The following is a 21,620-nucleotide window of genomic DNA, read 5'->3' as shown; positions in this document are numbered from 1 at the left end:
AGAAAAACCTTGAGTGTGGGGCTGAGATAAAGGCAGCTCAGTAAAGGCAGCTCAGTGGGAACAGAACACTGATTGACCGCTGGAAGGGAGGAATGGAAAAGGTAGCAGGGAACGGAATGGATTATCATGGGAAAGGGCATAGCTGGCTAGGATCCTGAAGAGAAGCACTCCACACAGCAACATTTACCGGCACAAACTACTTCACGCAAGCATTTTGTGAAACTAAAGTGCCCGCTCTCAACTTCTCAGGGGGTTGAATATAAACAAAATGATTCCTCTTCAAAGCCCTGGCATGTTGCAAATGGGCTTGCCATCTTTTCACTGGCAGGGCTCCTGTGCCCCTTGAAACCTGCAGGCTAGGTTGAAATTCAAGATTCTTTCCCATCATGGAGAAAACAGAATAAGGAAATTATGCCATGCAACTGCCAAAGAGACCGAGCTTTTGTCAGGGAGGAATCATAACCACTATCAGCAAACTATATAATGTGATGAGGTAAAAAATAAACTCTCCTGCAAGGGAGAGCCAGCCCATTTTCTCTTTGTGTTGCAGTTTGTGGTCATTCTGACTGCCAGTGCATTTCAATATGTAGAAGGCTGTTTGCAAAAGAAAGCCTAAATCCATTTCAGCAGAACATAATTCATCACTATAATGTGCTGGTGATTGATTTACAACCCAATCCTTTGCAAATTTACTCAACATAAATCTCTCTTACTTCCATAGGGCTTGCCTCCTCTGTAAGTGTGCATAGAACTGCTCAACACATATATCACCCTCAACACCTAGGGGCCCAGGGCAACTCCTTAACCCCCCCCAATAAAATATTTGAGGGGGCTGCACACACACTCAAGGTGCTGGATATTGCCCAACTTCCAATCTCCTGTTGTAGGTACAATAATGTTGCATTAACGCCTGCCTTGGAAGCACTGCATCAGAGGAACTTTCGCTATGCACTTCTCATAAGAACTATGCAATAACATGAGGGCCTCTAATGAGCTCTTTAATTTTCTCAGACTCATAACTCTGTTTGCATCCCCCTACGCTATCAGCACTTCCTGCTGCAAAACTTTTTCCTCCGCTTCCCTCTTGCCTTTGCACTTTACAAAGGGTGAGAAAGTCACCCTAAATATGATGACATGGCTGAAAATCTCTCTCCAGTATAATTTGTTTCCACGTTCCATGCAGTTCTGTTCAACCCTCTGTAATACAAGGTGCATAATTGCCTCCTTCTCCTGGGTTAACTCCAGACAATTAAGCCCATCGAAGGCATCAGCTTTTGTCATAAACAAAGTACCTTGTGATGATCTTCTGTTCTCTGTCACCAACTGCAGGAGAAAGGCTGTTTTAATTCTCTCCAGTTACTTTCCACATTTCCAAAGGGCTTCAACTTTGCTAGACTTTTTAATTGCTTCATTATTCACTCTGGATATCCTCTCCCTGTCATTTTTTTCCTCCGAACAACAACTCCATGGTTCCATGTGTAAAGTTAGAAAATAAGCTAAGACACAGCTACCAGAGTTGCCTTCTTTTGTGAAATCTGGTACAAAATGCATTGGGCAAAAGCACTACAGCTGGTCAATCCATTTGATGCCAGTCTCATTTAACATTTATACTTGGGAAATAATATTTGTCTTACAGTAGTGCCTAATGTGTGCCTAATCTCAAATTAATATCCCAATACTTAATGGAATGCCTGTCGACAGGAACCTGTCCATACCCTTAGATCAACATCTGAGACCCTTCCCCAGGTAGAGGAGATTGTGGGTGCCCAGTGGCACACGCTGCTTGACCTCTGTCTGCTGCTGCCCCTCTCCAGTGCCATAGTGGAGACTGAGCCGGGGCCTCCACCAAGGGGCCTCTGTTGGGAACATGCTTCTGCAGCGGCAGTGGGGGTGGGGCAGTAGAACATGGGTGCCCACGTCCCATGGAGATGGTGGAGGCAGAGGCCCTGGTCCAGTCACTGCCACAGCCCCAGAGAGAGGGAGGGAAGGCAGTGGTGGTGGCAGGCGGAGGCCAGGCAACCATAATGAAAATTTTGTGGGTGCCCAGACACCCAGGGCCCCCCTGGATATGGAACCAGTGCCTTGGGGTACCCACTCTGAGGGAGATTCCGAGGATTGTGACAAAAGAGAGGGCATTTTCAGTAGTGGCAGCTCTGCCATCTGTGGATACTCTCCCCAGTGAGGACCACCAGGCACCAACTTTATATTAGTTTTGGATTAGTCCTAGGATGAAGGGTGGTATAGAAATTTTGATGCTGCTGCTGATGTGTTGCTGGGAAGCCAAAGTCAATTGTTCTCTGCCTGTGCATGTGTCATGTGTCCCACATGTGACAGAGCTCCATGTTTCCACTTGGCTACGGGTGCTCTCATAACTGCAACCGAGTCCTGCCATTTAGGGAGTAAAGAAAGAGTGTGGAAATGCCAGCTTCAGATGGAAACAGAGGTGATAGCAATGCCAGGTTTATTGCTGTGTTAAGTCAGAATTTCAAATGGAAAAGTGGATTTTGTAGGCTTCTACATGTCCCTTCATTACTGCACCAAGGAGCTGCTGGATTTCTCCCTGTGTTGAAGCTGCAAAAGGCATCTGGGAAAGGCAGCAAGAAGTAATTGGAAATGGGCTAGAGCTCAGTGGCAAAATCACATGCTTTGCCTCTGCTTCCAGCCCTGTGGAAACCTCCTGTCTGCAACGGTGAAGAGCTGCTACCAGTCAATGTCTATGTAGACATAGAGAGCCAGAAGGATCAATGGGCTAACTTGATAAAGGGCAGCTAGCTATGCAAATCGCAAGAGATAAATGAAGTTCTACAAGGTAAGAACTGTAGTCTAACGAGAGGAGAGACGGTTAATACCACACACAGAACATTAATTTGTGCTAGATTTAGTGCTGCAGAAATTATCACTTCTACAATATCTACTGGAGTGTATATGCATATAACTTGAGGGAGGGAGGGTTTTGAGGGTAAAGTAATCTGTATATGACTAAGGAGGAAGGAACACCAGTCTTGTACATCTAAGCAAAATAAAAGCAATCTTCAGCCAACAGGAGGGGAAGGGGGAAAGTCCTTAGAATCAGAGGCCTTCTTTTCTCTTTGAAAAGTGAGGCCAGGCTGAACAGATCCAGACAGAGCTCCCAATTTCACCTGATCCAGTAACAGCAGCAGCAGCAGCAGCAGCAGCAAAATGTAGAATCATAGAATCATAGTTGGAAGAGACCACAAGGGCCATCGAGTCCAACCCCCTGCCAAGCAGGAAACACCATCAGAGCACTCCTGACATATGGTTGTCAAGCCTCTGCTTAAAGACCTCTAAAGAAGGAGACTCCACCACACTCCTTGGCAGCAAATTCCACTGTCGAACAGCTCTTACTGTCAGGAAGTTCTTCCTAATGTTTAGGTGGAATCTTCTTTCTTGTAGTTTGGAACCATTACTCCGTGTCCGCTTCTCTGGAGCAGCAGAAAACAACCTTTCTCCCTCCTCTATGTGACATCCTTTTATATATTTGAACATGGCTATCATATCACCCCTTAACCTCCTCTTCTCCAGGCTAAACATGCCCAGCTCCCTTAGCCGTTCCTCATAAGGCATCGTTTCCAGGCCTTTGACCATTTTGGTTGCCCTCCTCTGGACACGTTCCAGTTTGTCAGTGTCCTTCTTGAACTGTGGTGCCCAGAACTGGACACAGTACTCCAGGTGAGGTCTGACCAGAGCAGAATACAGTGGCACTATTACTTCCCCTGATCTAGATGCTATACTCCTATTGATGCAGCCCAGAATTGCATTGGCTTTTTTAGCTGCCGCATCACACTGTTGGCTCATGTCAAGCTTGTGGTCAACCAAGACTCCTAGATCCTTTTCACATGTACTGCTCTCAAGCCAGGTGTCACCCATCTTGTATTTGTGCCTCTCATTTTTTTTTTTGCCCAAGTGCAATACTTTACATTTCTCCCTGTATTGCCCAAGTGCAATACTTTACATTTCTCCCTGTAGTATTAATTTATTTGTTACTTACTAAAGCAAAGTGGCCATCCATCAACAGCTGGGAATTCAAAGACACAGATGGGAGGAGGAGAATTATGAGACTGCTCCTCAGCTGGTACAAAACAGGGAACCTATGTTGTAGCGACCTGTGTTTCCCCTAAAATATATCAGACAAATCTATGACATACGACCCAGATTTTGCAATTGCTCACACAGTATATAGGCCAGTTCTATTACTATTAATATACAATCATAATAAATAACAGCAAAAGCAGTTTCTTGGCACACTCTGGCTTTGGGAGGAATACAATGTAGGACTAAGTCACTGGTTACATCAGTGCAAGGATTTCTTCTTGCGCAATGTAATGTTCTCCTCCTCCTCCCCTCCCCTCACCTCCCCATTACCTTTAAAAGCCATTCTTGGGGTTCCCCCAAACTTCTGGAGCAGATCTGAGGATGGCACTGGGTGCACACAGGGGGCTGGGAAGTCATTCTACTCATGCAATTATTTAGTTGAATATTGCCCTTCATAAATACCATTATTTGCTCATGCCATATTTGGGATCCATTTCAAGTGATTGTGAAGGAGGTTCTGAGTTTTGACAATATAAATTCATTCTAACATGTTATCTCCCCTGTTTTTACTTTGGATTTTGGTAAAAACTTAATACAAAACTCTGTTTTAGCTTGAGTTTTATGTTTACTCCTACATGGAGCTTTCAATGTGTTTTATTTTGCTCTTTCTTGATGAGGTCTGCAGACTGAAAGATCTGGCCTCCATCAGCCTCCCAGTGGCCCCCACCTAGGAAGGGATGCCAGGGTCACTCTTTCAGCACTGAGCCCCACTTCTGCCTATGAAACAGAAGTGCTGCCAGTGAAAATCCTACCAGTAACCCATCAAAGGGACTTTCTGGGGTGGGGCTGAGCCATCCCACGGCCACCATATGATAGAATTGCGCTTAATCCAGGCCTGATTGCTTCAACACCTCTAGGCTAGGACAGCAATCTGCTTGCCCCTCACCTTCTGCTGGGCTGGGTGGGGGGTTGAGATTGTTTCCTTATTTAATAAATTGATGGCCATTCTATTCATGCTACCTGTACCTAAGTGAACTCTGTCCATGAAAACATGGAATATTCTATCTTCACAACAACCATGTGAAGGAGATTAGCCTGACTGGCCCAGTGTGACTGGCCCAAGGCTACCCCAGGCTTCCCGGCAGGAATGTGAACTCAGCTCTTCCCACCCAAAGTCCAGCACACCCTCTACTACATCACACCAATTCTCTCATTTTATCTTGCACACCTTTCAAGAAGCGTATCGACTCTTCCGGGAGAGTCAGAATCCGATGATTCATCGGGATCACCAAATACATTCAGAGCACCAAAAATATTCTTCTAGAAAGTGAGGCAGTCTTATCTCTGCATCTATTAATTGGAAGCCACACGAGTCATTCAAATCCATTGACTTTTAGAAATGAAATATGCATAGTTTAACCTCACTGTTAATCATGGAGGGCCATGATGCTGTGGAGTTCTATGGGGCTTGGGGGTAGCCATGGCAATAAAGCATTAAGGAAGAAATGTTATGCTGCATTTTCTGCCTTGGCAGCACAAGCTGCCCTGTGCAATAGAGGGGGATTAATATTCCTTGAAGAAGATCCAAGAGGGAAACCTGAGAGTCATCAGAGAAATGCTTTAATCCTATTTAAAGGCTTGTTAAGGCTGATGCTCAAAACTGGCACTGAAATTAGGCTTTTGCCCCCTTTCATATTTGCTTTGCATTAGAAGAAAATCAATCAGAATCCGGGTGTCTGGTTTACAGCTGTTGGAAGAGCGCAACTTCGAAGGCACGGCACCCACGGCTCTCTATCTCCTCCTTAATCACCCTCACAAACGCACAACCCAGAACGCCATCGAGTGAAAAACCCATCTGCTTTCATCCAGAGTCGGAGAGAAAGAAGCCTAGATAGGGAGATTTGTCAGTCCTGCTGTGGGCTCACTGGGATCTCAGCCTCCCCCTCCCTTCCCTTGTAGTGAGAGAGACCAAACAACTTGAAAGATGACGGAGGCTGTGCTTATTACTCCCTCAAGGATTTTCCAGTTAATGAGGCTGCCTCCCCTCGGCCCAAGCTCTTTACTCTGGTACCGTTTCAAGGAAGACCTCGGCTCGCTACAAAGGGCACTTTCTGAAGTTGCATTTTCAATTGCGCAAGAGTCTCACTCTCAAGTTAATTGTCTCTCAACTATATGCCGGTTGAAACCGCTTCCTAAGGAGGAGTTATGAAATGAAACCAAGCAATAACTCTTGTAAGGAGAGAGTGGTTGCACATCTCCCACAGAGCTGACTCGTGGGGTCTGCAAGGACGCAGCACCAGTCTTGTCTGCCAGCGAGGCTACAAGGTGTGGGTTACTCTGGGCCACTTTGCCCCTCTTGAAGTGATGGAGATGTTCTGCCATTACCCAGCTTATCCCATGACAGAGCTACTATCCCAATTGCAGCTGCAGACACAGCTGTGGTGTCACTGTAAATAGAGGTGGCAGGGATGCTCTGCTGTGCCTCACTGAACGAGTCCTGGGAAGGAAGATTAATTAAGGAGGATGAAGCGAGTAAAGTAGAGAGAGGCAGAAGGGAATCATGCTGGAATTTAAGGGTGGGAAGCGCCTGTGGAAAAGCCAAGTACTTTCCCCCTTTGGGATTGATGGTCCTGTGCTGACAGCAGGAAGCCAGTTGCTCTTCCATCAGTCATCCTGATAGCTGCATAGACAAGCAGGGAGTCTCTTGCTGTGTGCTGAAGCTGGTAGCATGTGCTGACTGCAGAAATGGGCAGGGCATGTTGCAGACTTGAATTAAGCAACACAAAAATACTACAATAGCATTCCTCCTTTACATTAGAGGCTAGAATTGTGGTCCTTCCTCATCCCTGCAGTGCACCCCTGGGATTTGCCAAGATCTAGTAGAATCTTCATGACATTTGTGCAGCCATCCCATCAATGTCTGGTCTGCCAGGCCATAGATGCGGGTGGTGATGTGGTCTAAACCACTGAGCCTCTTGGGCTGGCCGATCAGAAAGTTGGCGGTTCAAATCCCCGCCATGGGGTGAGCTCTCATTGCTCTGTCCCAGCTCCTGCCAACCTAGCAGTTCGAAAGCATGTCAGTACAAGTAGATAAATAGGTACCACTATGGCGGGAATGTAAATGGTGTTTCCGTGTGCTCTGGTTTCTGTCACAGTGTTCCACCACACCAGAAGTGGTTTAGTCATGCTGGCCACATGACCCGGAAAGTTGTCTGTGGACAAACGCCGACTCCTTTAGCCTGACAGCAAGATGAGCACCACATCCCATAGTCACCTTTGACTGCACTTAACCATCCAGTGGTCCTTTACCGTTTTTACCTTACCGAGTCCAACACTCTAACTATTACACCATACTGCCTCTCATTACCTTTCCCAGGCCTGAAGAGATGTACAATAATAACCCAAACCATAGAAACGCAGTGAAAACATAAACCAAAACTTCCCATTCGTTCTTTCTTTTAAGCCAGAAAACTGCAGCAGCAGCAGTACAAAGCTTTAGAGCAAAAGGTTTTTTGGAAAAGATAACTCTTCATCTTTTCTGAAAAGCCAGCAGGGAGAAACAACTAAGAAACAACTGGTGACCCTCTTCTGGGAGGTTATTCCACAGCCTTGGGGCAATTTGTCATAAAGGTCCTGCAGATCCTAAAGAGCTGTAGGGGTGATAGGTTTCTAAGCTGTGCATTTCAGGCCAGGCCACAAAGGACTTGAAAAGTTAAGAACCAGAACCATGATTTGGGCTCAGAACCTAATTGGCAGCCAGTGCAGCTGCAGACAATCAATTTGAATATGTTTCTGCATCCCTAAATCTGACAGGAGGCAGGTCTTGTATAGAACTCATTACAGCAGTCGATCTCAGAAGTTATGCCAATTTGGATGAATGCAGATATCTCTCTTTCACTACTCCATCAAGAGGCACAGCCTTCGTAAATACATACGCTTCAGGTTACAAACTCCACTAACCCAGAAATAGTACCTCGGGTTAAGAACTTTGCTTCAGGGTGAGAACAGAAATCGTGCTCCGGCAGTGTGGTGGTGGCAGGAGGCCCCATTAGTTAAAGTGGTGCTTCAGGTTAAGAACAGTTTCAGGTTAAGTACGGACCTCTGGAACAAATTAAGTACTTAACCCTGTATCCAATATTGCTATCTCTTAACTTAAAGCTGTGTAGTAGCAGGCATGGTGGAAAAATAGCTCCTGATAACCCTTGACACCTGCCTACCAAAAGGCAAAGGGGACTGTGAGAGCAATCATAGACTCTGGGCCTGATCTGATGGAGCAATTGCTACTCTATCACAGGTAAGACAGCCGCCATCTAGAGCATTAGGACCATCTACAGCCCCATCTTGACTGGATTCAGTCACTGATTGTTTGACCTCATCCACAGTAAGTGCAGTGAGACTTAAGAGTAAACATGCCCAGGATTAAATTGTCACTGACCTGTATCTCCCTTGAATGTTTCTAATGCACTTCGAAGTCATCTAAAGTTGTGGCCAATGTGACATCATTTAATTATGCAACCTGCTGCACTCACACAGGATCCCCACACAACTTGGAAGCTGGAGTTTCCAGGGCTCTAAATTGGCAGGGAGTCTATGCGAGAAGGTTCCTCACTAGTCAGTGGCTCCTAACACACTAGCAGCATGTGTGGTAGGATGGTGTCACCTTTGCTCACTTGGATGGGGCCAAGGCAGGGCAAGGCAGTGGCAAAGTCGGGGCTTCACAGACATTGCAGCTGAGCCACTGCTGCCAATCCAGCAACAATTTAGAGGATGGTGATAGGGTTGTGCTTTCTTGACCTGGAGAAGCCCTAGCCTCTGAAACAGTTTGAACCTCATCTTCATCAGAGTCCTTGCACACTGCAAAATCCCCAGGCCATGACCTGTGGGGTTAAAGGGCTCGTCTTCACTCTTCTGTTGCCCAACTCTAATCGCACAGAGGGTGAACTTATGGTCCACATCTGTAGATGGGTGGAGGGTCAGCCATGCTGACCTTGGAATCCTTCTGTGATTTGTGGGGATGAAATACACTGATTTAGTGAATCTGATCCCTCATGAAAGCTCTGTTGAAACATTAGAGCCCTTCCCCCGACACTCTGGAGTGAGCCTTTCCATTTGCAAGGAGAAAATAGAAGGTCAAATTTAGTAAAATATGGAGCTGGAAGCAGTGAAATAGCTTCAAAATATCCAAGCTTTGAGGAGAAAAATGAGATTCCCCCCCCAAACAGCTGGCTTCTTCATTTGCATATGCCAAAGGTCAAGCACTGAGATCACAGGCTGCTACAGGAGTGAGTTGTTACTTTGGGCTTCCAGCTGGCTCCCCAAATCAAATGTGATTTATCATTGTAATCTATTATCCTTGTGCATTATATATTATAGATTTGAATTTACATTCACAGCGTAGCTCTGCTGGGTTCCTTGCTCTTATTGTATTACTGAAATATTGGAATATTCTTTCTTTCGCAGCTGCATGCAATCATCCTGACTCCTTTTATAATCTGCTCTGCTCTTTTCCTTCCCTTGTGCGTAGGGACGGTTGCAGGGAGAGGATCTAAGTGGTGCTGGCCTCTGGAATGGGTTTAATCACCAGAAGAGGAATAGGGAAAACTTTGGCCCTCCAGGTAGTCACCAACGCCCAGCAAGGCCAATGGCCAGGGCTGATGGGAGTTGTAGTTCTTGTACATAAGAACATGAGGAGTGTCTGCTGGGCCAGGCCAGGCATCCTGTTGTCATGGGGGTCACCCAGATACCTCTGGGAAACCAGCAAGCAGGACCTGAGCACAAGAGCCCTCTCCCCTCCCTTTGCTGGCTTCCAGCAACTGGCATTCAGAAGCATCACTGCCTCCAACCCTGGAGGCAGAGCGTAGCCATTCTGGCTAGCAGCGATGGATAGCCTTCTCCTCCATGAATTCATTCAAGCCAACCAAGCTGGACGCCATCGCTGCCTCCAATCTGAGCGAGTTCCCTAGTTTAATTATGCACTGTCTGAAGAAGCACTTTCTTTCATCTCTTCTGAGTCTTCCAATTTTCAGCTTCACTGGATGCCCATGCCTTCTTGTGTTGGGAGAGGGGGACTAAAACATTTCTCTGTCCATCTTCTCCATCCCCTCTGAGCTATGGGATTGGGCAAGTAAGTGGGCACTCTTGTGAGTAGGCTGGGGCTGCTTGTGCCTGTCCATGTGATGATGTCTCTTAGGGGACAGAGGTGGGGTCCACTCAGCTGGTTCACAGGTGCAAGCCCCTCCTTAGTTGCCATGAAGATCTCCTAGCAGGAGCCAGAGCAGGGGCTGGTTCCTTCGTGTCTCCCTCATCAATGGCATCTGGTTGGCCACTGTGAGAACAGAGTGCTGGACCAGACGGGTCATTGGCCTGATCCAATCCAGCAGGCCCTTCTTATTTTCCTTCCTGCCACTATCATCCTCTTCCCACCCCCACCAGTCCTGCCAATGAGTTTTTGTGGGGCTCATGGCACAAATGACTTTCAGGAAAGATGAAACTCAGACTAAAAGTGAGGTAGAAGAATAGCTGACGGTGTTGACCTAGTTTGGGGTTTCCCTGTACTTTGTTGATTGGGTAAACCTCAGAGTTGCTAACAAAAACAGAAAAACCCCACCATCTTTCTGCATTCACTCTTTGGGGAAACACAGAAGAGGAGACAATGCTTCTGGCAAGTCCAGACCCGATAGCAGCTACATTTACACATTATTTCTCCTCCAAAGCTCAGTCACCACCTACTGACTGAGAAGCCAGTAGCTAATAGGAGTAGCTGACTGCCACAGCGGCATGATGGAGGGGGGCAGCTGGATTTCCCTTGCTTACCAGTAGCAGTCAGAAGCGGCCGCAGAGGCAGGATATGTCTCAGACAGCACCATGCATGCACACAGTCGCTGAGTGGCAGTTCAGTCAGCACAGGGCAAGCATATCGGAAGGAATTAAACAGAGCGCTGGGCAGCTCTTTCGATTGGGCAAGCAGAAATGTTTGCCCTGATGGAGTGAGCTGCCCTCTCCTCCCCCTGAAGGCTGTACTCCCAATCTGTCCTCAAGACAACTGAGGGGGTGCAGGGGACATGTGGGAGGAGGGGAGAAAGCCCCATTACACGAGTGGAAGGTGGTGGACTCTCCTTCAGCAGAGGTTTTTAGACAGAGGTTGGATGGCCATCTGTCAGGAATTCTTAAGTTTTGATTCCTGCTTTGAAGGAGGTTGGAGCAGATGACACTTGGAGCTGCCTTCTAACTCTACAATTCTAAGTCCTTGCAGAGGCAGAGCAAGGTCTGGGCGGTCCACCCCAGGTGTCATCCCTGAAGGAGGGGTGAAAAAATCCTGGCCGGGCCCAATCGTGGCCGGACTGGATTGCACCCCCCAGCCTGGCCGGCGTGCCAGATTGCACCCCCAGACAAGCTGCCATGCCGGATCACATCCCCCCCTGGCCTAGGCGCCATGCTGGATCGCGCCCCCCAGCCATGCTGGATCACCCTGCCCCCTGAGTAACAGGTGGGTGGTGCACCATTACCCTGCGCTCCCAATTGGAGGAGGCAGGCAGGCAGGCAAGAGGACAGGAAGGAGACAGGCAAGCAAAGGGGGATGGGAATGGGCGCCACACTCCTGTCCCGTCCCTATGTGTGGCTTGCCCTGCCCCTGGGCGCGCCGCCCCAGATACCCGCGAGGCTTTCTTCCGCCACTGAGTCCTTGCACAGGGAGGGCTCATTAGTTGAAATCCACCCTCTGGGCAGCATTCAACTAGGTCTACTCAGAATAGACCTATTGAAATCAGTGGCCCTAACATAGTTATGTTCATTAATTTCAGTGGATCTACTCTGAGGAAAACCTAGTTGAATGCTTCCCATGGTTGTTTCCTGGCTAGTTTCCCTCACAGACAACAACAGCTTATGCCAGGGCAACTAGACAGTGAGCAACCATGTGTCTGTGCCATGCTCAAAGAACCACCACTGCTTCTGCCACCTGCTGTCTGCTACCAATGTAGGCAGGAATCTTCCTCCACCTCAGAATGACCTGCTATAGCAGTCAAGGGTTTCTCTCGTTGAATGGCTTCACCAGCCACTACTGGTATGAGTTAAATGACTCTATGAGAGTGACGTGCCCCAAAAGGACTCAAGCTGTCTCATAACGGAACAAAGATATAAACTTATAAACTACAGGACTCGCCTCACCCCAGAACACTCTATACACACGAGCTCCGCTTGGGGGTGATTCAACTATAACAGCCAATATACATACACAGATGACTGTGTAGTATATATCCTCCTCCTCCTCAGGCACACAAAGTGGCTGTATCATATATAAATTAACACCAGGAATCACTTATATGAAATATCTTCTTCAACACTGACAGCTTGGGTTGATAACAGTAAGAGGAGTTCCCTTTTTTTGTCCAAGCTGATCTTGGCCAGCCGTTCCTTTTGTGGTTTAATTTGTTTGTGTGTTTGTTTTCCAGCTCAAACTCCACAGGGTATCATTGCAAGAGCGAAGGCATGGTTGGTCTGATTTCTTGTGATAAAGAAGGTGCATTATTTAATCAATCCCATTGTGCATTTTTATTATTAGGGGAGAAAAGGGTAAATCGCAGGACGAATCATATCTTCTCCCAGTGCTTTCCCAGGCCAAAGTGTCAGAATTATTATTTATTATGATTATGATTTATTGAATTTATATGCTGTCCTATATCCGGATGTCTCGGGGAGGTTCACAGAATAAAATCAAAATATAAAACCACAAAATACATAATCAAAATAAAAACAACCCAATAAACCCCCTCCCAAAAACACACATTTTTAAAGTGGTACAAACAGGTGGCCAATTAGGGAGATTCAAAGGGTTCTCCATTACAGAGGAGTTTATATGTATTTTTCTTCCAAAGATGATACTAAAATTGACAACTCATATTTCAGGTATTATGAGAGGTACAGACTCAAAAGGTTTGTCTCCTTAAAACCTCCTTGAATTAAGTTCCAAAATTTGGATCTATTCCCCTCAATAAGAGTGAGAAACAAAGATTTCCAAAGATTTTCATAATGCACATTTTTTCTCCCTTATCCATGTTTTATACTCTTGCCATTGCTGTTGTAGAAGAGAAATGTGTTAGAGCTATTAATATGGGAGGAAAGGTGCAAGTAGCAAGAAAAAAAAAGTTTGCCAAGATGTCGGGTTCTAAACATGGAAAACCAAAAGATCACCAATTTGACACACTGAATAATAAACTGCTTAAACAAGAGAATTCCTTTTTTTAAAAAATCTATTGAAATGTACAAAAAAGGAAATGGTTAAAATAATGCATTAAAAATATGAAACCTATTGCAGAAAGAAGGGCCACCAAACTACACAGCACAAATGACAGATATCTGAATGAAGGATGTCGCCAAGGCAATACCAACACCTGACTTTTTCTCTTTTTTCCCCCTAGGTGTTAAATCTAGAAAGAAAGAAAAAATCCCATCACAAATGGAAGTGCCAGCAGAAAAGGTTTCAGAGCAAATTGATAGGTTAAACAGTAATAAGAGACCCGTCCCAGACAATATTCACCCAGGGGCTCTGAAAGAGTTCAGATACGAAAAATTGTTGAACTGCTCATTCCAGTTTGTAACGCAAGACAGCATCTATCTTGGTATCAAAGAACTGGAAGGCAGACAATGCCACACAAATCTTCTTAAGTATCATCTGATGTAAATGCAGGGCAGGGAGGAGAGCAGTAATGATCACTAGAAGCAGAGAGATGAAAATCTTGAATAGAAGTGGCATATTGAAGAAGAAGAAGAAGAAGACGACGACGACGAAGAGATAAAATTCTTGAATAGAAGTGACATGTTGAAGAAAACTCAACATGGGGAAGGCCCCATAACTCAGTGGCTGAGCACATCAGAAGAGACTTGCTGCATCAGACCAAATTCAGTTTTCCACAATGGTTGACCAGATGCTTATAGGAAGCACACAAACAGGACATGAGCACAATGGCCTTCTCCTGCTGTTATAGCCAACTAGTATTGAGGCATGTTGCTTCCGATTCTGGAAGTGGTATATAGCCATTATAGCTAGTGGTGACCAATAGCCCTTTCCTACATGCATTTGCCTAACCTCACTTTTATATGCCTGTTGTCTTTGTCCATGGAGTTTTCTTGGCAGGGATACTGGAGTGGCTTGCTGGTTCCTGCTCCAGGTGGATCACGTTTGGTCAAAACTCTCCACTATGACCTGTCCATCTTGGGTGGCCCTGCACGGCATAGCTCATAGCTTCTCTGAGTTATTCAAGCCCCTTCGCCATGGCAAGGCAGTGATCCATTAAGAGTCCCATGGACTGCAAGAAGATCAAACCTTTCCGTTCTTAAGGAAATCAGCCCTGAGTGCTCACTGGAAGGACAGATTGTAAAGCTGAGGCTCTAATACTTTGGCCACCTCATGAGAAGAGAAGAATCCCTGGAAATGACCCTGATGCTGGGAAAGATGGAGGGCACAAGGAGAAGGGGACGACAGAGGACAAGATGGTTGGACAGTGTTCTCAAAGCTACCAACATGAGTTTGACCAAACTGCGGGAGGCAGTGGAAGACAGGAGTGCCTGGCGTGCTCTGGTCCATGGGGTCACGAAGAGTCAGACACGAGTAAATGACTAAACAACAACAACCACCTCACTTTAAAGCCATTTAGGCTAGCAGCTATTACCAGATTTTAGCCCTCTCCAAGCATTTGGGCAGGGGTGGGGGCAGGGAACCTCTAGGGGAAGGCCTACATGTGCCAGCCCTGACCACAACAGGCCCATGAATATTGGGTGTATCAGATCCACCTTGAACTTTGTACACTGCATGGGATTGTCTGAAGGGGGCTTCCAAGCATGTTGGATGAATTTGTCATTACTTCAGATACTAGGTTAGAGGCTATGGTGCCGCTGGCTATGGTGCCAGCTCAGGTTCCTGGCTCTGAGCCTGATACTAGTGATTAGAAGACCAGGAACTCGAGGCTAGAAGGAGCCCAGTTAGATAACATCACCAGGGTCTTTAGAAGCAGGGCCAGGACCATCACAAGCACCTTCTCTTGGGTCTGAGTGTGTCTCCCACAGTACTTTGCCAGTCCAACAGCGCAGGGAGCACACCAGCAGAAGACCATGGGATGCAGAAAATGTGCCCTTCTCCAGGACAAAAGGTTGGCACTATTGCAGTCCTAGTTCTCCAAAAGGGAGCAGAGCCTAGGAGTGGAGTGGAGGCAGAAGCTTGAAGGCCTCAGTTTCCTTCCAACCCTTGTCAAAGCAAGTTGCCCACTAAGAGCTCTCCATGGTGCTAAGGCAACTGATCTCCTTTGTCCCCTGGGCTCCTGCACAGGACCAACAAATGGACTTTGAAGCCTCCTTGCAATTGGAAACACATTGTGGGCAGGTTTCCAAGCACGTTCAACTGAACCTGTGTGCTAAACATGCAAAGGACAGGAATGAAGTCGGGTGGGGCCAGCATGCATGGGATATTGGGGGCAGGATAGAGTGGGGCAGGAATCCCACCCCATGCATTTTACCCTTGTGTGTTCAGGCCAAATGCTTGCAAAGGGCCTGTGTGGTAGCGAATTCCATAATTTTAGGTGCTAGGAAAGATTTCTAGCTGACGCTTTGGAGAGCAAGTGTCAGTCAGAAGACAAAAATACCAGATAGAGAGATAGATGGGTTAACTCAGAGTAATGTATTGCCGCACTGATCATGGTTCACAAACGTATTACAGCAGGCTATCTTTCAGTAAAAGGGTTCCATTTAATGGTTGTGTGGAAGAGCTAATGTCTGTCGTTGGTGCTCATCACATCACATAGCTTCAGTTGTTTGGAGGGGTGGGCAGAACCCTGCTGCCACTCCCCTCTTCTGCACAATCAATGCTGAAAGGTTAATGATCCTTGTGCTCTAGCTTCCTTGGGTTAGGAAGCACTGAGGTTCCTTAGTTTAAATGTACAATCTATTAACTCTTTCCTGAATGCCTTTGACTTAGTGGGCTTTGTCCCATCAATAGTCGAGAGGCTTCCCTCCAAATGCAGCTTCAGTTGTTGGGACCACATGGGAAGGGGGAGAGAATTAAACTTCCCCTCCACAACTCCTATGCTCCCACTGCTACACAAGCCCCCTTATGGCTGCTATTTTACATGTTTAAAACATATGCAAGCCTATTGCATTCACATAGTTTGACCCAGATATACCCAGAAGCAGATTGGCCTCCTTCCTGCTGGGTTTTTGTGTGGCTGGCAGTGCAAGGACCAGATCTCAACTAGTCAGGAGCCCACTAAGAAAACGCTTTGTGGTTACAGAACTCTTATGAAAAGAACACACTGCTTTGAAAGATCCAGCAATCCTCCTTCACAGTGGGCTCTAGTTAGATCTTCAGGCACCTAATCCCAGTGCCTAGAACTCTAAGCTATAGCCCAGCAGGACGCCAGGCTGCTGGAAATTGTGGAGGAAGAGATTCTTCCCTATGGGAGTTATAGATATACGTATAACCCTCTTTGACTGGAGTTTTTTCTGGCCCTGAGCACTACAAGCAAAAAGATAAAGGAGCCTCGGTTTCACCTGTTGGGCTGTTATTCCAGATGTTGAGTGCACAATGAGAATCTCAGAAAACAGGAGCTATGCAAAACAGCTGGGGCTTGGATGAAATTCTAGCATCATGTAATTGCTGTTAATTTGCCAAAAGATTGCTCTAATCCTTGCTGCTGTAGCCTGAATTCCACACTGTGAAATTGAATGCAAATGCATGTAGCAAAATATCACAATTCCATTGTGAGCATACGTATAGGCCATGTGTGTTTCCAACTAGAAGAGTCAGTCGATTGCTGAGTGGACCCAATAGCTAGGTTTTCTCAACTGCACATTGAAAAGCTCTTCATTCCCTCATCATTAAAAAAAGGAAGGATCTATCCGTATGAACCAAATTCCCTGTGGTATACAAAGAACAAACTTTACTGGAAGTTGTGCCCCTATCTCTAGCAGGAAAAATAGAGTAAGATTCATGTCACGACCCACATCTTTTGTTCCATTCAGAAACCGGTGAGCTTTCATCGAGACCACTCTGAAACCAACACATCTGATTCACTGGAATGAATTCACACTGTCCCAAGGCTGATCTGCAAATTGAGTTATCTGCAAGCCATCTGATGAATGAAAGGAGATGTGTTTCAGTGGGAACATATCAGTAAAGCCTCCCAATAAGGCACTTGCTAATATCCAATCACAACTTGGCACTTTTCAGGTGCAGACATTAAACATTACTGATGGTATTCAGATCTATTATTTTCCTGGAAGCATTCCACCAAACAGCAGCAAATTTCCAGTACTATCTATGCATTATTCCACAAGTGAATTACAGACATTTCCAAATAAACCACTATAATCAGGTATACTTTTCATTTGTTCTTGCAATTTAATTAACCAGAAACAATTTTACTAGTTAACGTACAAACAGATAACTGTGTCTATTGGAAAGGAAAGGAGGGAGAGCTTTGCCTGCTTCCCTGCTTGGTCACCTGGAGGCAATTCCTATTCACCACAGGTCACCAGGTGAGTGGTTATTTACAACTTACAAGCCTCTTTTAATTTCCCTTTAAGAAAGTAATCTAATCACAAGTTATGTTCTAAGCAAAGCTATTTTATATATGAAAGAAACATCCAGAGCTACTGATAGTTCTCCTTAATTCTGCATGCAGAGATTTGTTTCCATCTATGATGCAATACAAACAAGAATTACAGCTGGAAAAGTTTATTTGTTTTTTATTCATTTCATCAAATTTATATACCAGTTATTTTGTTTTTTAAGCCCTCACAGCATCTGTATTTTCTCCTTCCCAGGAGGCCTGACTACAACCTGAAACCTGCAAAGCTCCTGAAAGGGCCTCCTCTCACTCTCTGCTTCCATCTGGACATGTTTAACACTAAGGGGGCCTTGCTGCCTTGCACAAAAGCGTGTTCTCCCTCAGAAAGTGGGGCATGGATGGCTGAAGGAATGCTGCATGCAAAGTTCCATTCCGATTCAGTTCTGAACCTATTCACTCCACTTGGCTTGGATTGCACTGTTAAGAAAGCATGACGGCGTGTGATTCAGTCTGATGCTTCCTTCGGAATAGGCCTGCTAATTACATGCAGCTAGAAAACACACAGAAAACCCAGTATCTTCTCCAGGCTGAAATGAAGAACCAAAATGATACACTGCTCAAAGGATATCAGTGCACAAGGGAAAAGCTCTGCTTTCTGGGAAATCACAAAGGCACTGATGGGAGTTGTAGTCCAGAAACATGGGGTATAAATAATAAATTTATTATCATTATTATTATTAATTACCACAGGTCCCCCATCCCTGCTAACCTGGAGCACATCACAAGACTGCATTATTGTATCTGTTAAGTAAAGTGGAGTGACTTCTCTTTCCCACCCACCCTGCCCCCAACTGCTCACCTCCTTCTCCCTGCCAATTGTACATACAGCATAACTATCTTGCATTAATTCCAAAATCCACAGCTGGGCAATACCCTTATTAAGTCCAAGCAAAATGTCTCAAAATAGCGAGCAAGCTTTTCAAATTGAGCGGAACTTTTCATCAGCCTGCACATGAAGCAAGCAACCTGATGAAGGCTACAGAACTCAAAAGCTTGTTCATAACCAGGACCATTTCAGTTGGTTCTAATAAATATATTGCCCAGCTGTTGACTTTGGTGGTAGTTATTTTTCGCTTATGGACAAAAATGGCTTCCTATACTTTTTCAGTCTCATATTAAGTGATCTAGCAGCATTTTGCAACATTAAACGTTAAAAAGGATGGATCTATGGCAGGGGTGGATAAAATGCAGTCCGCCAGATGTTATTGAACTATAATGCCCATCATCTGTGACCATTAGCCATGCTGGCTGGGATTGATAGGACCTGGGAGAGTCCCCCTATTCTATAGTTTGAGAAGCATTTTGTGTAAAAGTAGTTCAGTTTTATACATCTGTGCAGAACAATTCCCTGCAGCCCTTGATCAGCATGAGCTTGCCAACAACAACAAAAATAATGTGTGAAATCTTAAAGGTGCTGTCTATATTTATATAGCAGTAAGATTTACATATTGTAAAACCACTCATGTTTTGATGTTCTATATAAGTGTTGTATTTGTGGAGCTTAGTAGAAGAGGAATTTATTCCTCATTGGATACATGTTCATTTCATTATCAAATAAGAGAAATTTTCTCCCAGGGTTTACAAATATAACATAGGTAAGATATTTCCTTAAATTAATTTGTTGCAGTTGCAGCAGTGTGGAAGCTACAGTTTGATAAAAAGGTTCCTTAGAGACTAAGTTAAGCCCCTGGTCCCTCTAGCATCACTCCAGATGTTGATCTACAGCAGGCTTGGGTAACATGTGGCTTTCCAGATGCTGATGGACTACCACTCCTTTCATCACTCACTACTTGCCACACTGGCTGAAACTGATGGGAGTTGGAAGTCAAACAACTGTTGGGGGACCACAGAGGTCCCATCCCTCGTCTTCTCCACCTGGAAGCTGCTCTCCCAGACCTCATCCACACTATACATTGAAAGCTGTATCATAGCACTTTAAACAGTCATGGCTTCCCCCAAAGAATCCTGGGAAGTGTAGTCCATTAAGGATCCTGAGAGTCATTAGGAGGCTCCTAATCCCCTCCCGGAGCTACAGTTCCCTGGAAAGAAGAACTGAATATTATACCATCTTGAGGATTGTAGCTTGTGGAGGGGAATAGAAGTCTCCTAACAACTCTCAGCCCCTTAAACTACAGTTCCCAGGATTCTTTGGGGGAAGCCTAGACTGTTTAAGGTGCTTTGATACTGCTTTCAATATAGAGTGCAGGTGGTCTTGCCTAGCCTCACCACCAGCAATGCCAAGAACTGAGCCTCTGCTCTCAATGATGAGCAGAGGCTCCGCCATGGAGATGTGGGTCAGTTCTCAAGGTACAGCTTCACACAGTTCCAGCAGGATGAAAATCAGCTGTCACAGGTCTGAGAGCAAGAAGAAACAGCCCAAACACCTCCATCACAATCTGCCTCCTTTTGTGAAGAGTTCTGAGCTCAGTATACTTCTTGAGATATATGCAGTGCCTCACCTACAAAAGTTGATCCAGCGATTCTTGAGGCATCCTTTCCTCCTTCACCAATAGCCTTGCTATTGGGATCCAGACCATGGGCTGTCTACTCAAGAACAGGTAATGTGCAACAGAGACCCCCAATAACATCTACCATCTCAAGTTCTCAGACAAGGCAACTGATGCGTGGATTATTTCTATCTTCTGTGACTGTGCTTCCCCCTTAACTCAACCGCGCCTTTTCTCTCAAGTTTCCAAACGCTTTCCAATCGGCCTTTCAGAATCCCAGCCGAATTATGGGGAGAAGCAGAAACTTTGAGCAAGCAAGCGGCAAATTGCACATCTTTCCCAGCAGCTGCTAGCTGCGCCAGGATAAACTTGCTGCCTTCCTTTACTTGGAGCTGTGCGCGCCCCCAAAGGCAACACCACCCCGACACACGCGTACACCTTGCACACGAGCCCACGCGGCCTCCCATTTACCTGCAGGAGACGGTGACCTCCACTTTGGTGGCGGGGATGCTGCCGGTGAGAGGGTCGAAGTCCCGCACCGACGCCATGTCCTCGAGTTTGTCCAGAACGTCCTCCTCCATGGGGGCCACGCCGGAGAGGGCAGCTGTCGGGGCTTGACGAGGCTCCCGGGCGCCGGCTTGCGGGGCGTGGAGAGTCCGATCTTGCTCGCAGGGAGCTCTCGTCGGCTCAGCAGGCTCGCCCTCCTCGCTTTGCCTCGGCGCTGGAGGCGAGGGTGGGCGGTGTGCGAGAGAAACAACCCCGGGGCTTGGAGCGAGAATCCGGGCGCGCTCTCCCCGCGACACCAAGACGCACACACAAATACACCGACCCACCCTCTCCCCGGCGATCCCGTTCTCTCTTTCTTTCCTTGGAGTCCGCGGAGTGGGATTTCGAAGGAGCTCCGCCCCCTCGCAAAAACAAAATCACGGGGGAGCAGCAGCCCAGCCCAGCCGCGCTTCGGCGGGAGGGAGAAGGAGCCGCTTCCCCAGTTTCCTGCGCCCAGCGCAGGGGAGGGAGGCTGGGAGTAGTAGGAAGGCTCCGGAATCCAGACTCCGCGCGGGGAGAGTTTGCCAGACGGGGCGGTCGCTTCGTTGCGCGGGGTCTATCGGGGGTTTCTGTTTCTTCTTTTCCTTCACCCCGTGGCGCTGTCTCGAGGGAGCTGCCGCCGGCGTCTTGCGAGTGAGAGGGTTTGTCTACGTTCGGGCATGTGGGAAAGGATGCGCATGGGGCTGAGGCTGATGGCATCCTAGAATCGTAGAGTTAGAAGGGATCCCGAGGGTCATCTAGTCCAACCCCTGCAAAGCAGAAATCTTTTGCCCAGCCGGAGGCTCGAACCCACCACCCAGAGATTAAGAGGCTCATGCTCTACTGCAGGGGTCAGCAAACTTTTTCAGCAGGGGGCCAGTCCACTGTCCCTCAGACCTTGTGGGGGCCCAGACTATATTTTGAAAAAAATAATAATGAACGAATCCCTATGCCCCACAAATAACCCAGAGATGCATTTTAA

The 21,620-nt window shown here is 46.5% G+C and overlaps 1 protein-coding gene across 1 annotated transcript in view; it reads right to left on the bottom strand.

The window, feature by feature from the left end:
- The window catches only part of LOC310847411 (copine-5), a 124,012-nt gene extending 102,878 nt beyond the window's left edge, over positions 1 to 21,134 (bottom strand). The window contains exon 1 of the mRNA XM_083745216.1: positions 20,585 to 21,134. Within this exon, the coding sequence (XP_083601342.1) occupies positions 20,585 to 20,694 (110 nt within the window). The 5' untranslated portion in view covers positions 20,695 to 21,134. The remainder of the gene's footprint in view (positions 1 to 20,584) is intronic.
- Positions 21,135 to 21,620: the final 486 nt, after the last annotated feature.

The sequence above is a fragment of the Podarcis gaigeae genome (assembly GCF_964106915.1).
Source record: "Podarcis gaigeae genome assembly, chromosome: 6".
NCBI classification, from domain to species: domain Eukaryota; kingdom Metazoa; phylum Chordata; class Lepidosauria; order Squamata; family Lacertidae; genus Podarcis; species Podarcis gaigeae.
This window is presented reverse-complemented; position numbering and strand designations above follow the sequence as displayed.